The 13,716-nt window shown below is 39.5% G+C and overlaps 1 protein-coding gene across 1 annotated transcript; it reads right to left on the bottom strand.

Moving 5' to 3' along the window:
* Positions 1 to 11,153: 11,153 nt before the first annotated feature.
* LOC120874887 (olfactory receptor 151-like) lies at positions 11,154 to 12,137 on the bottom strand. Its single transcript, XM_040256566.1, has one exon. The coding sequence runs from the start codon at positions 12,132 to 12,134 to the stop codon at positions 11,154 to 11,156; it is 981 nt and encodes a 326-aa protein (XP_040112500.1). The 5' UTR covers positions 12,135 to 12,137.
* Between the last annotated feature and the right edge of the window lie 1,579 nt (positions 12,138 to 13,716).

The following is a 13,716-nucleotide window of genomic DNA, read 5'->3' as shown; positions in this document are numbered from 1 at the left end:
TAGACTGAAAGTGAGAGGATGGAAAAATATATTCCATGCAAATGGGAATCAAAAGAAACCTGGAGGAGCAATCCTCATATCAGATAGGATAAACCTTAAAATAAAGAAGATTACAGAGATAAGGAAGGACAGTACATAATGATCAAGGGATCAACCCAAGAGGAAGACATAATAATTTTAAATATCAATGTATGACAAAAACCTATACAATATTGTAAAGTGATTAGCCTCCAATTAAAATAAATGAATTAAAAAAATTGTAAATATCTATGTAGGAGCGCCTCAGTACATAAGACAAACACTAACAGACATAAAAGGAGAAACCGAAAACAACACAATAATAGTAGGAGATTTTAACATCCCACTCAAACCAATGGACAGATCATCAAAATAGAAAACTAATAAGGAAACACAAGTCTTAAATGATACATTAGATGAGATGTATCTCATTGATATCTTTGGACATTCCATTCAAATGCAGAATACACCTTCTTCTCAAGTGCACATGGAACATTCTCCAGGATAGACCACATCTTGAGTCACAAATCAAAACTCAGTAAATTTAAGAAATTTGCAATCATATCAAGCATCTTCTCTGACCACAATACTATGAGAGTAGATATCAATTACAAGAAAAAAAGTGTAATTTTTTTGTAAAATCTTCCTGCCTGTTACCCTCTCAGAATGGTTCTATTGAAGTTACTACAGCTGAGAATCAACTGGATAAGCTGCAGGATTCCCCTGTGCCTCTGTAAAAGGGCATATTAACATATTGAAAGATAAAAACCATATGATAATCTCAATCAATGCAGAAAAAGCCTTTGACAAAATTCAGCACCCATTTATGCTTAAAACTCTTCAAAAAATGGGCATAGAAGGAACCTACCTCAACATGGGAAAGGCCGTATATGATAAGCCTACAGCAAACATTATTCTCAATGGTGAAAAACTGAAAGCATTCCCCTTAAGATCAGGAACAAGACAAGTGTGTCCACTTTTGCCACTATTATTCAACATAGTTCTGGAAGTTCTAGCTACAGCAATCAGAGAAGAAAAAGAAAAAAAAAAGGAATCCACGTTGGAAAAGAAGATGTAAATCTCTCATTGTTTCCAGATGATATGATACTGTACATAGAAAACCCTAAATATAGTATCAGAAAATTACTAGAGCTAATCAGTGAATTTAGCAAAGTTGCAGGATACAAAATTAATACACAGAAATCACTTTCATTTCTATATACTAACAATGAAAAGTCAGAAAGAGAAATTAAGGAATCTATCCCATTCACCATTTCAACAAAAAAATTAAGTATCTAGGAATAAACCTACCTAAGAAGATAAAGAACTGTACACAGAAAATTATAAGACACTAATGTAAGAAGTCAAAAATCACATAAACAGATGGATAGATATTCCATGTTCCTGGGTAGGAAGAACCAATATTGTAAAAATGACTATACTACCAAATGCAATCTACAGATTCAATGTGATCCCTATCAAATTACCAATGGCATTTTCCACAGAACTAGAACAAAAAAAATCACAATTCATATGGAAACACAAAAATCCCGAATAGCCAAAGCAGTCTTGAGAAAGAAGAATGAAGCTGGAGGAATCAACCTTCCTGACTTCAGATTATACTACAAAGCTACAGTCATCAAGACAGTATGGTACTGGCACAAAAACAGAAATATAGACCAATGGAAAAACACAGAAAGCCCAGAAATAAACCCATGCACCTATGGGTACCTTATTTTTGACAAAGGAGGCAAAAATATATGATGGGGCAAAGAGAGCCTCTTCAATAAGTGGTGCTGGGAAAACTGGAAAGCTACATATAAAAGAATGAAATTAGAACACTTCCTAATACCATACACAATGATAAACTCAAAATGGATTGAAGACCTAAATGTAAGACCAGACAGTATAAAGCTGTTAGAGGAAAACATAGGCAGAACACTCGGTGGCATAAATCAAAGCAAGATCCTCTATGACCCACCTCCTAGAGTAATGGAAATAAAAACAAAAGTAAACATGTGGGACCTGATTAAACTTCAAAGCTTTTGCACAGCAAAGGAAATTATAAGCAAGGTGAAGAGATAACCCTTAGAATGGGAGAAAATAATAGCAAATGAAACAATTGACAAAGGATTAATTTCCAAAATATACAAGCAGCTCATACAACTCAATGCCAGAAAAACAAACAACCCAATCAAAAAGTGGGTAAAAGACCTAAACAGGCATTTCTCTGAAGAAGACATACAGATGGCTGCCAAGCACATGAAAAGATAGTCAACATCGCTCATTATTAGAGAAATGCAAATTAAAACTACAATGAGATATCACCTCACACCAGTCAGAATGGCCATCTACAAACAACAAATGCTGGAGAGGGGGTGGAGAAAAGGGAATGCTCTTGCAGTCTTGCTGGGAATGTAAACTGATACAGCCACTATGGAAGATGATATTGAGATTCTTTAAAAAACTAGGAATAAAACCACCATATGACTAAGCAATAACACTCCTAGGCATATACCCTGAGGAAACCAAAATTGAAAAAGACACATGTATCCCATTGTTCATTGCAGCACTATTTACAATAGCTAGAACATGGAAGTAATATAGATGTCCATAGACAGATGAATGGATAAAGAAGTTGTACATATACACAATGGAATATTACTCAGTCAAAAAAGGAACATCTTTGAGTCAGTTCTAGTGAAGTGGATGAACCTAGAACCTATTATACAGAGTGAAGTAAGTCAGAAAGAGAAAGATAAATATCGTATTCTAATACATATATACGGAATTTAGAAAATGGTATGAAGAATTTATTAACAGGGTACAATAGAGAAACAGAGAATAGACTTATGGACACGGGGAGAGGGGAGGAGAAGGTGAGATGGATGGAAAGAGTAACATGGAAAGTTACATTACCATACGTAAAATAGATAGCCAATGGGAATTTGCTGTATGGCTCAGGAAACTCAAACAGGGGCTCTGTAAAAACCTATAGGGGTGGGATGGGGAGGGAGATGGGAGGAAAGCTCAAAAGGGAGGGGATATATGTATACCTATGGCTGATTCATGTTGAGGTTTGACAGAAAACAACAAAATTCTGTAAAGCAATTATCCTTCAATAAAAAGGATATAAATAAAAAAAAGAAGATATACAGGTTGTAAATAAGAATATGAAATGATACCTCATATCACTCATCATCAGTTCAGTTCAGTCACTCAGTCGTGTCCGACTCTTTGCGACCCCATGAATCGCAGCACGCCAGGCCTCCCTGTCCATCACCAACTCCCGGAGTTCACTCAGATTCAAGTCCATCGAGTCAGTGATGCCATCCAGCCATCTCATCCTCTGTCGTCCCCTTCTCCTCCTGCCCCCAATCCCTCCCAGCATCAGAGTCTTTCCCACTGAGTCAACTCTTCACATGAGGTGGTCAAAGTACTGGAGTTTCAGCTTTAGCACCATTCCTTCCAATCCCAGGGCTGATCTCCTTCAGAATGGACTGGTTGGATCTCCTTGCAGTCCAAGGGACCCCTAAGAGTCTTCTCCAACACCACAGTTCAAAAGCATCAATTCTTCGATGCTCAGTCTTCTTCACAGTCCAACTCTCACATCCATACATGACCACAGGAAAAACCATAGCCTTGACTAGATGGACCTTAGTCGGCAAAGTAATGTCTCTGCTTTTGAATATGCTATCTAGGTTGGTCATAACTTTTCTTTCAAGGAGTAAGCGTCTTTTAATTTCATGGCTGCAGTCACCATCTGCAGTGATTTTGCAGCCCCCCCCCAACCCCCAAAAAAGTCTGACACTGTTTCCACTGTTTCCCCATCTATTTCCCATGAAGTGATGGGACCAGATGTCATGATCTTCATTTTCTGAATGTTGAGATTTAAGCCAACTTTTTCACTCTCCTCTTTCACTTTCATCAAGAGGCTTTTTAGCTCCTCTTCACTTTCTGCCATAAGGGTGGTGTCATCTGCATATAAACTGCAAATTAAAACAATAATGAGATATTATTATATAACTATTAGAATGACCAAAATGAAGAAAACTGAAAACACCATGTGGCTGGCAAGAATGCAGAGTAACAGGAACACATATTCATTGCTGGTGGGAATGGAAAATGGTATAACCTGGAGTAACAGCTAAATTTGGCTTTCGAGTACAGAATGAAGCAAGGCAAAGGCTAATAGAGTTCTGCCAAGAGAGCACATTGGTCATAGCAAACACCCTCTTCCAACAACACAAGAGAAGACTCTACACATGGACATCACCAGATGGTTGATACCAAAATCAGATTGATTATATTCTTTGCAGCCAAAGATGGAGAAGCTCTATACAGTCAGTAAAAATAAGACTGGGAGCTGACTGTGGCTCAGATCATGAACTCCTTATTGCCAATTTGAGACTTAAATTGAGGAAAGCAGGGAAAACCACTAGACCATTCAGGTATGACCTAAATCAAATCCCTTATGACTATACAGAGGAAGTGAGAAATAGATTTAAGGGACTAGATCTGATAGAGTGCCTGATGAACTATGACGGAGGTTCGTGACATTGTACAGGAGACAGGAATCAAGATCATCCCCAAGAAAAAGAAACACAAAAAAGCAAAATAACTGTCTCAGGAGACCTTACAAATAGCTGTGAAAAGAAGGGAAATGAAAAACAAAGGAGAAAAGGAAAGATATACCCATTTGAATGCCGAGTTCCAAAGAATAGCAAGGAGAGATAAGAAAGCCTTCCTCAGTGGTCAATGCAAAGAAATAGAGGAAAACATTAGAATGGGAAAGACTAGAGATCTCTTCAAGAAAATTAGAGATACCAAGGGAACATTTCATGCAAAGATGGGCTCGATAAAGGACAGAAATAGTAGGGATCTAACAGAAGAGATCCAACCAGTCCATTCTGAAGGAGATCAGCCCTGAGATTTCCTTGGAAGGAATGATGCTAAAGCTGAAACTCCAGTACTTTGGCCACATCATGCAAAGAGTTGACTCATTGGGAAAGACTCTGATGCTGAGAGGCATTGAGGGCAGGAGGAGAAGGGGATGACAGAGGATGAGATGGCTGAATGGCATCACTGACTCGATGGACGTGAGTTTGAGTGAACTCCGGGAGTTGGTGATGGACAGGGAGGCTTGGAGTGCTGCGATTCATGGGGTCGCAAAGAGTAGGACACGACTGAGCGACTGAACTAAACTGAACTGAACTGAACAGAAGCAGAAGACATTAAGAAGAGGTGGCAAGAATACGCAGAAGAACTATACAAAAAAGAGCTTCACCACCCAGATAATCACAATGGTGTGATCACTCACCTAGAGCCAGACATCCTGGAATGTGAAGTCAAGTGGGCCTTAGGAAACATCACTATAAACAAAGCTAGTGGAGGTGATGGAATTCCAGTTGAGCTGTTTCAAATCTTGAAAGATGATGCTGTGAAAGTGCTGCACTCAATATGCCAGCAAATTTGGAAAACTCAGCAGTGGCCACAGGACTGGAAAAGGTCAGTTTTCATTCCAATCCCAAAGAAAGGCAATTTCAAAGAATGCTCAAACTACAGCACAATTGCATTCATCTCACATGCTAGTAAAGTAATGCTTAAAATTCTCCAAGCAAGGCTTCAGCAATACATGAACCGTGAACTTCCAGATGTTCAAGCTGGTTTTAGAAAAGGCAGAAGAACCAGAGATCAAATTGCCAACATTGAAAAAGTAAGAGAGTTCCAGAAAAATATCTATTTCTGCTTTATTGACTATACCAAAGCCTTTGACTGTGTGAATCACAACAAATTGTGGAAAATTTTGAAAGATATGGGCATATCAGACCACCTGACCTGCCTCTTGAGAAACCTGTATGCAGGTCAGGAAGCTATTGTTAGAACTGGACATGAAACAACAGACTGGTTCCAAATAGGAAAGGGAATACGTCAAGGCCGTATATTGTCACCGTGCTTATTGAACTTATATGAACTTATATGAACACTGGGCTGGAGGAAGCACAAGCTGGAATCAAGATTGCCGGGAGAAATATTAATCACCTCAGATATGCAGATGACACCACCCTTATGGCAGAAAGTGAAGAAGAACTAAAGAGCGTCTTGATGAAAATGAAAGAGGAGAGTGAAAAAGTTGGCTTAAAGCTCACCATTCAGAAAATTAAGATCATGGCATCCGGTCCCATCACTTCATGGGAAATAGATGGGTAAACAGTGGAAACAGTGTCAGACTTTATTTTTCTGGGCTCCAAAATCACTGCAGATGGTGATTGCAGCAATGAAATTAAAAGATGCTTACTCCTTGGAAGGAAAGTTATGACCAACCTAGACAGCATATTCAAAAGCAGAGATATTACTTTGCCAACAAACGTCCGTCTAGTCAAGGCTATGGTTTTTCCAGTGGTCATGTATGAATGTGAGAGTTGGACTACAAAGAAAGCTGAGCATCGAAGAATTGATGCTTTTGAAGTGTGGTGTTGGAGAAGACTCTTGAGAGTCCCTTGGACTGCAAGGAGATCCAACCAGTCCATCCTAAAAGAGATCAGTCCTGGGTGTTCATTTGAAGGACTGGTGTTGAAGCGGAAACTCCAATATTTTGGCCACGTCATGCGAAGACCTGACTCATTGGAAAAGACCCTGATGCTGGGAGGGATTGGGGGCAGGAGGAGAAGGGGATGACAGAGGTTGAGATGGTTGAATGGCATCACTGACTCGATGTACATGGGTTTGGGTGGACTCCAGGAGTTGGTGATGGACAGTGAGGCCTGGTGTGCTGCGGTTCATGTGGTTGCAAAGAGTTGGACACGACTGAGCGAATGAACTGGACTGAATAACCACTTTGGAAGACAGCTTTGCAATTTCTTATAAAGCTAAACATACTATTATAATACTCAATTCAGAACCTGGGGTTCTTGGTATATATATAAAAGAGTTGAAAATGCTGTGCACACAAAACCTACACAGAGGTGTTTATAGCATCTATATTTTTATTGCCCCAACTTGAAAGTAACCAAGATAGACTTCAGCTGAGAAATGGATAAATAAACTGTGATAAATCCAGACAATGGAATATTCAGTTCAGTTCAGTAGCTCAGTCGTGTCCGACTGTTTGCGACCCCATGAATTGCAGCATGCCAGGCCTCCCTGTCCATCACCATTTCTCAGAGTTCACTCAGACTCACGTCCATCGAGTCCATGATGCCATCCAGCCATCTCATCCTGGGTCATCCCCTTCTCTGCCTACCCCCAGTCTCTCCCAGCATCAGAGTCTTTTCCAATGAGTCAACTCTTCGCATGAGGTGTCCAACGTACTGGAGCTTCAGCTTTAGCATCATTCCTTCCAAAGAAATCTCAGGGTTGATCTCCTTCAAAATGGACTGGTTGGATCTCCTTTCAGTCCAAGGGACTCTCAAGAGTCTTCTCCAACACCACAGTTCAAAAGCATCAATTCTTCAGTGCTCAACCTTCTTCACAGTCCAACTCTCACATCCATACATGACCACAGGAAAAACCATAGCCTTGACTAGATGGACCTTAGTCAGCAAAGTAATGTCTCTGCTTTTGAATATACTATCTAGGTTGGTCATAACTTTTCTTCCAAGGAGTAAGCATCTTTTAATTTCATGGCCACAGTCACCATCTGCAGTGATTTTGCAGCCCCCCAAAATAAAGTCTGACACTGTTTCCACTGTTTCCCCATCTATTTCCCATGAAGTGATGGGACCGGATGCCATGATCTTCATTTTCTGAATGGTGAGCTTTAAGCCAACTTTTTCACTCTCCTCTTTCCCTTTCATTGAGAGGCTTTTTAGCTCCTCTTCACTTTCTGCCATAAGGGTGGTGTCATCTGCATATCTGAGGTGATTGATATTTCTTCTGGCAATCTTGATTCCAGCTTGTGTTTCTTCCAGTCCAGTGTTTCTCATGATGTACTCTGCATGTAAGTTCAATAAGCAGGGTGACAATATACAGCCTTGATGTATTCCTTTTCCTATTTGGAACCAGTCTGTTGTTCCATGTCCAGTTCTAACTGTTGCTTCCTGACCTGCATACAGGTTTCTCAAGAGGCAGGTTAGGTGGTCTGGTATTCCCATCTCTTTCAGAATTTTCCACAGTTTATTGTGATCCACACAGTCAAAGGCTTTGGCATAGAAAATAAAGCAGAAATAGATGTTTTTCTGGAACTCTTGCCTTTTCCATGATCCAGCGGATGTTGGCTATTTGATCTCTGGTTCCTCTGCCTTTTCTAAAACCAGCTTGAACATCAGGGAGTTCACAGTTCATGTATTGCTGAAGTCTGGCTTGGAGAATTTTGAGCATTACTTTACTAGCATGTGAGATGAGTGCAATTGTGCGGTAGTTTGAGCATTCTTTGGCATTGCCTTTCTTTGGGATTGGAATGAAAACTGACCTTTTCCAGTCCTGTGGCCACTGCTGAGTTTTCCAAACTTGTTGGCATATTGAGTGCAGCACTTTCACAGCATCATCTTTCAGGATCTGAAATAGCTCAACTGGAATTCCATCACCTCCACTAGCTTTGTTCGTAGTGATGCTTTCTAAGGCCCACTTGACTTCACATTCCAAGATGTCTGGCTCTAGATTAGTGATCACATCATCATGATTACCTGCATCATGAAGATCTTTTTTGTACTGTTCTTCTGTGTATTCTTGCTACCTCTTCTTAATATCTTCTGCTTCTGTTAGGTCCAGACCATTTCTGTCCTTTATTGATCCCATCTTTGCCTGAAATGTTCCCTTGGTATCTCTAATTTTCTTGAAGAAATCTCTAGTCTTTCCCATTCTGTTGTTTTCCTCTATTTCTTTGCACTGATTGCTGAAGAAGGCTTTCTTATCTCTTCTTGCTATTCCTTGGAACTCTGCATTCAGATGCTTATATCTTTCCTTTTCTCCTTTGCTTTTCTCCTCTCTTCTTTTCACAGCTATTTGTAAGGCCTCCCCAGAGAGCCATTTTTATTTTTTGCATTTCTTTTCCATGGGGATGGTCTTCATCCTTGTCTCCTGTACAATGTCACGAACCTCAGTCCATAGTTCATCAGGCACTCTATCAGATCTAGTCCCTTAAATCTATTTCTCACTTCCACTGTAGTGCTAAAAAGAAAAGAACTATTAAGACATGAAAAGAAATAGGGAAAACTTAAATCCATATTACTAAGTGAAAGAAACCAACTCTGTAACAGTTTCAAAAGTGCTAATCTATGGATCAGTAGGGAGGTCAGTGATGGCCAGAGTTCTGGGGGAGAAAAGATTTGGTAGGTAGAGCAGAGAGGAGTGTTAGGATAGTGAAACTACTCTGTATGATACTATAATGGACATGGAAATAATCGATATATGTTATTATACATTTGTCCAAACCTATAAAATGACAGTACTGACTATACATGTATTATGGGCATTGGGTGATGATGAAGTGTCAATGTAGATTCATCAATTGTGACAACTGTACTGCCTGCATGGGGGCTGCTCTCAATACAGGAGAGTGTGCATGAGTGGTGGGCAGAGAATATATGGGAAATACATGCCATCTGCTTACTTTTGCTGTGAGCTTAAGACTTTTCTAAAAAAAAAACCTGTTAAAAATAGCAAGAAAAATATCTGAAAATTTAGTTTCCTGTATTAAATTCTTTCTGCTTAAGAAATTTAGAATTGTTCATATTTCTGCATCATTATGAAATACTGTATGTAAAATAATTAAAATGACAGAGGACTGATAATTAGCTTAGTATTATTAAAAAATTATAAATGATAATGAAAAGAATGCCCTCAAATATTTGCAGTGCAAGGCAACTAATTCTCTAACTCATTGATTTCAGTCAAATGGTGAAAGACATTTTGACCAGGTCAACTGGTTTACTGAATCATATAGGCAGAGATTGCAGAATGTTATTTAGTGTGGAGAAAAGACTACAAGGTTGTCTAATATTCCTTGGATGTCTGGATGCTGTGGGAAGATAATGGAAAGAAAAGTTAGACATTGGAAGTTTATAATTATGCTAAGAATAGCAGGCTACACAGAGATACTGTCGGCCAAGAGATGGGGATGATGATCTATCAGTGTGAATCTCAGTGTTAATTGTTTAGCAGCGATGTTATCTGAGTTTACTTAACTTAAAGTTTCCTCATCTGATAAAAAAACTAATTCCATCAAACACTTAGATGTTGGCCTAGCATCCATGAATGTGAGATGTGATGGTGATAATTCAGTGATCATCCTGACGGTGATAGTAATAACTGAGTGAAGGGACCATTTAAATAATCATGGCAGAAATGGAGATCAGACACATGGGTCAAAGGTACTTGGTTACTTTGTCTGTGTATTAACTGTCATATTAAGTTTAAAAGACTGTCCATTAAAGTTTTGCCTCTACAGAGGAAAAGGAGGGGAAATAAATTTTCAGCTGAAGGACATTATAGGAAAATAATAATTGTGGCAGGTATAAGGACACAGTAAAAGTATAATAAAAGAGAAAAGTGGGATAAATCTGGATGAGAAAGAGACTATTTGCTATTTCTTATGACTTCTGAATTCATCTCTATTTGTCTGTGTACTCTAAAGGGCTAGTAAGGGAAAAATCAATGGATAGCTCTCTGACAAAATGTGGTCCACTGGAGAAGGGAATGGCAAACCACTCCAGTATTCTTGTCATGAGAACCCCATGAACAGTATGGAACTCATTGCTAAATGTTCTAAACTTATGCTGTAATCAAGATACATGTTTTCAGTTCAGTTCAGTTCAGTTCAGTTGCTCAGTCGTGTCTGACTCTTTGCGACCCCATGAATCGCAGCACGCCAGGCCTCCCTGTCCATCACCAACTCCCGGAGTTCACTGAAACTCACGCCCATCGAATCAGTGATGCCATCCAGCCATCTCATCCTCTGTCGTCCCCTTTTCCATGTTTGCCAGAGGGCAAAGCATAAAAAAACCAACCAACCAAATAACTGATCTCAAACAAAACAAACACCACTTGAAACCAGAAAGATTCAAGCAGAGTAAGACATGAGAGATGTGAGAGGGAGAAAGGGAAATGGAAAAAATTAGCAAATACTTTCAATAAATCATACTGATAAGTGGCTGTTCTTCCACTGTATGTATGTAAATTTTTACAGGGCTTCTCCTCTATATTTCTCTACCAATTTTCAATTTGAAAAAAGAATAATGACATTTGCACCCAAAGAGTTTTCTCCTTAGTGTTTTCTGCATGGCAGCCTTCACTTCCTTATTTCTCAAGCTGTAAATTAAAGGGTTCAGCATGGGTATCCCTGTCGTGTAGAACAGGGAGACCACATTCTCCTGGGCCAGGGAACTGCCTGTGGGGGATTTTAAGTACAAGAATGTGGTAGATCCATAAAACAATCCGACAGCTGCAAGATGGGAGCTGCATGTACTGAAGGCTTTGGACCTTCCCTCTGTGGAGTGGATACGGAGGATGCTGGAGAGAATAAAAGTATAGGAAACAAAGATTGTTAAGCTGGTGACTATGATGTTAAATCCAGCCAAAAAGAAAGTTGTTATTTCAATATGATAGGTGCTGGAGCAGGAAAGCTTCATGAGTGGGACAACATCACAGAAGTAGTAACTGATGAGGTGCTCACAATAGGATAGTTTTAACATGAGGCCAATTTCTATGGTTGAGCCAATGAGCCCCATGGTATAGACTGCAGCCACCAGGAGGGAGCAGACTCCATGAGACATGATGATGTTGTAAAGCAAAGGTTTGCAGATGGCAACATAGCGGTCATAGGCCATCACCGTGAGCATGTAACACTCAGCAATGACAAACACAATGAAGAAGTAGAACTGGGCCATGCACCCTGCATAGGAGATGGTGTTCTTCTTTGACACAAAGTTCACCAGCATCTTAGGGGTGATGACAGAGGAGTAGCAGAGATCTAATAGTGACAGACTGCTGAGAAAATAGTACATGGGTGTATGAAGCTGAGCATTCAGACAAATCAGTGTTATCACACCCAGGTTCCCTATCATGGTGAGTGAGTAGATCCCAAGGAAGAGGAAGAAGAAGGGTAGTTGGAGCTCTGGCTGATTTATTAAACCTCCAAGAATGAACTCTGTCACTGTGGAGTGGTTTTGTGCAGCCATTCTCCTCTGGTTGGCAGCTCTGTGGAAAAAAGAAATAAGAGCTTATGAAAATGTATATACAGTCAGCCTTCGGTATCAACCAGTTACACACCCCAGGATTCCATCAGCTGTGGATCCAGGACACAGAGTGCTGACAGACTTCATTGTACCAAGTCATTTTATTTAAGGATGCTGAGCATTGGTGTAGCAGCCCCTGAAGATACTTAGAAATAACCATATATGACTCTTTCTGGTGTGGGTAGGCATCAGTTTCTGTTCCTGAGTGAGGGATCTTGAACTCATTTTCTTTCTAATTGTTTGTCTCTTCATTTCTAATGTTTTCTAGGGTTCCTACAATTATGGCATGGTTTGAAGAATATGAAATTGGAGAAAATAGGGGCCCCTATAGAGCCTTTCCACTCTCATGTTGTCCAATTACCCTGGAGGTAACTACAAGTGTGTTTTATTTATGAGTCCAGAGTTGAATTTTGCTCCAGGAAGAGAAAGTCCCTTATCATCTCTGCAATCCCCAAATACTCCTGATGAAATGAAAGCATGAGGTCACCTTATCTCAGATCCAGATAGTGTGGGATGATAGAGCCCTTCCAATTATTGAATGACAAATTAGGTTCCACATTTGAGAATTATATGGAGTTATAATATCAGTTTTCAAAGTTAAAAATATAATGGAATAATATACATGAAATATTGGATTGGCTAAAAAGTTTGTTCAGGGTATTCTGTAAGATGTTGTGGAAAACCCAAACAAACTATTTGCCAACTCAATATTTTCCAAATATTCTGTTGCTATATAAATGTACATTTTCATTAGGCATATGGAATTTGTTGTAATTTTTCACTGAACTTGAGGTCTTAGGACAGTTATTCATAGTTCTGGTTACACATAAATATCACCTGATGAGATTTAAAAAATAATGATGTCAGGTTTCTACTTACATTAATTCTAATTTACTGGGATTTTATGGTTATTGAGTGTTATGTTTCTGAAAGGCAATGGCAAAGTATGTTCAAACTACGGCACAATTGCACTCATCTCACACACTAGCAAAGTAATGCTCAAAATTCTCCAAGCCAAGCTTCAACAGTATGTGAACCATGAACTTCCAGATTGCTGGATTTCGAAAAGGGAGAGGAACCAGAGATCAAATTGCCAACATCCATTGGATCATCAAAAAATCAAGAGACTTCCAGAAAAAATCTATTTCTGCTTTATTGACTATGCCAAAGCCTTTGATTGTGTGGATCGCAATCAACTGTGGAAAATTCTGAAAGAGATGGGAATACCAGACCACCTGACCTGCCTCTTGAGAAATCTGTATGCAGGTCAAGAAACAACAGTTAGAAACGGATGTGGAAAAACAGACTGGTTCCAAATCAGGAAAGGAGTATGTCAAGGCTGGGTGTTGAAACCCTGCTTATTTGACTTATATGCAGAGTACAACATACAAAATGCCAGGCTGGATGAAGCACAAGCTGGAATTAAGATTGCCGGGGGAAATATCAATCACCTCAGATATGCAGATGACACCACCCTTATGGCAGAAAGTGAAGAACTAAAAAGCCTCTTGATGAAAGTGAAAGA

This window comes from Oryx dammah, unplaced genomic scaffold, assembly GCF_014754425.2.
Source record: "Oryx dammah isolate SB20612 unplaced genomic scaffold, SCBI_Odam_1.1 HiC_scaffold_15, whole genome shotgun sequence".
Classification (NCBI taxonomy): Eukaryota; Metazoa; Chordata; class Mammalia; order Artiodactyla; family Bovidae; genus Oryx; species Oryx dammah.
This window is presented reverse-complemented; position numbering and strand designations above follow the sequence as displayed.

What these genes read in the sequence shown, in the direction of transcription:
- LOC120874887 (XM_040256566.1), bottom strand. Translation starts at nt 12,134, where the DNA reads ATGGCTGCACAAAACCACTCCACAGTGACAGAGTTCATTCTTGGAGGT.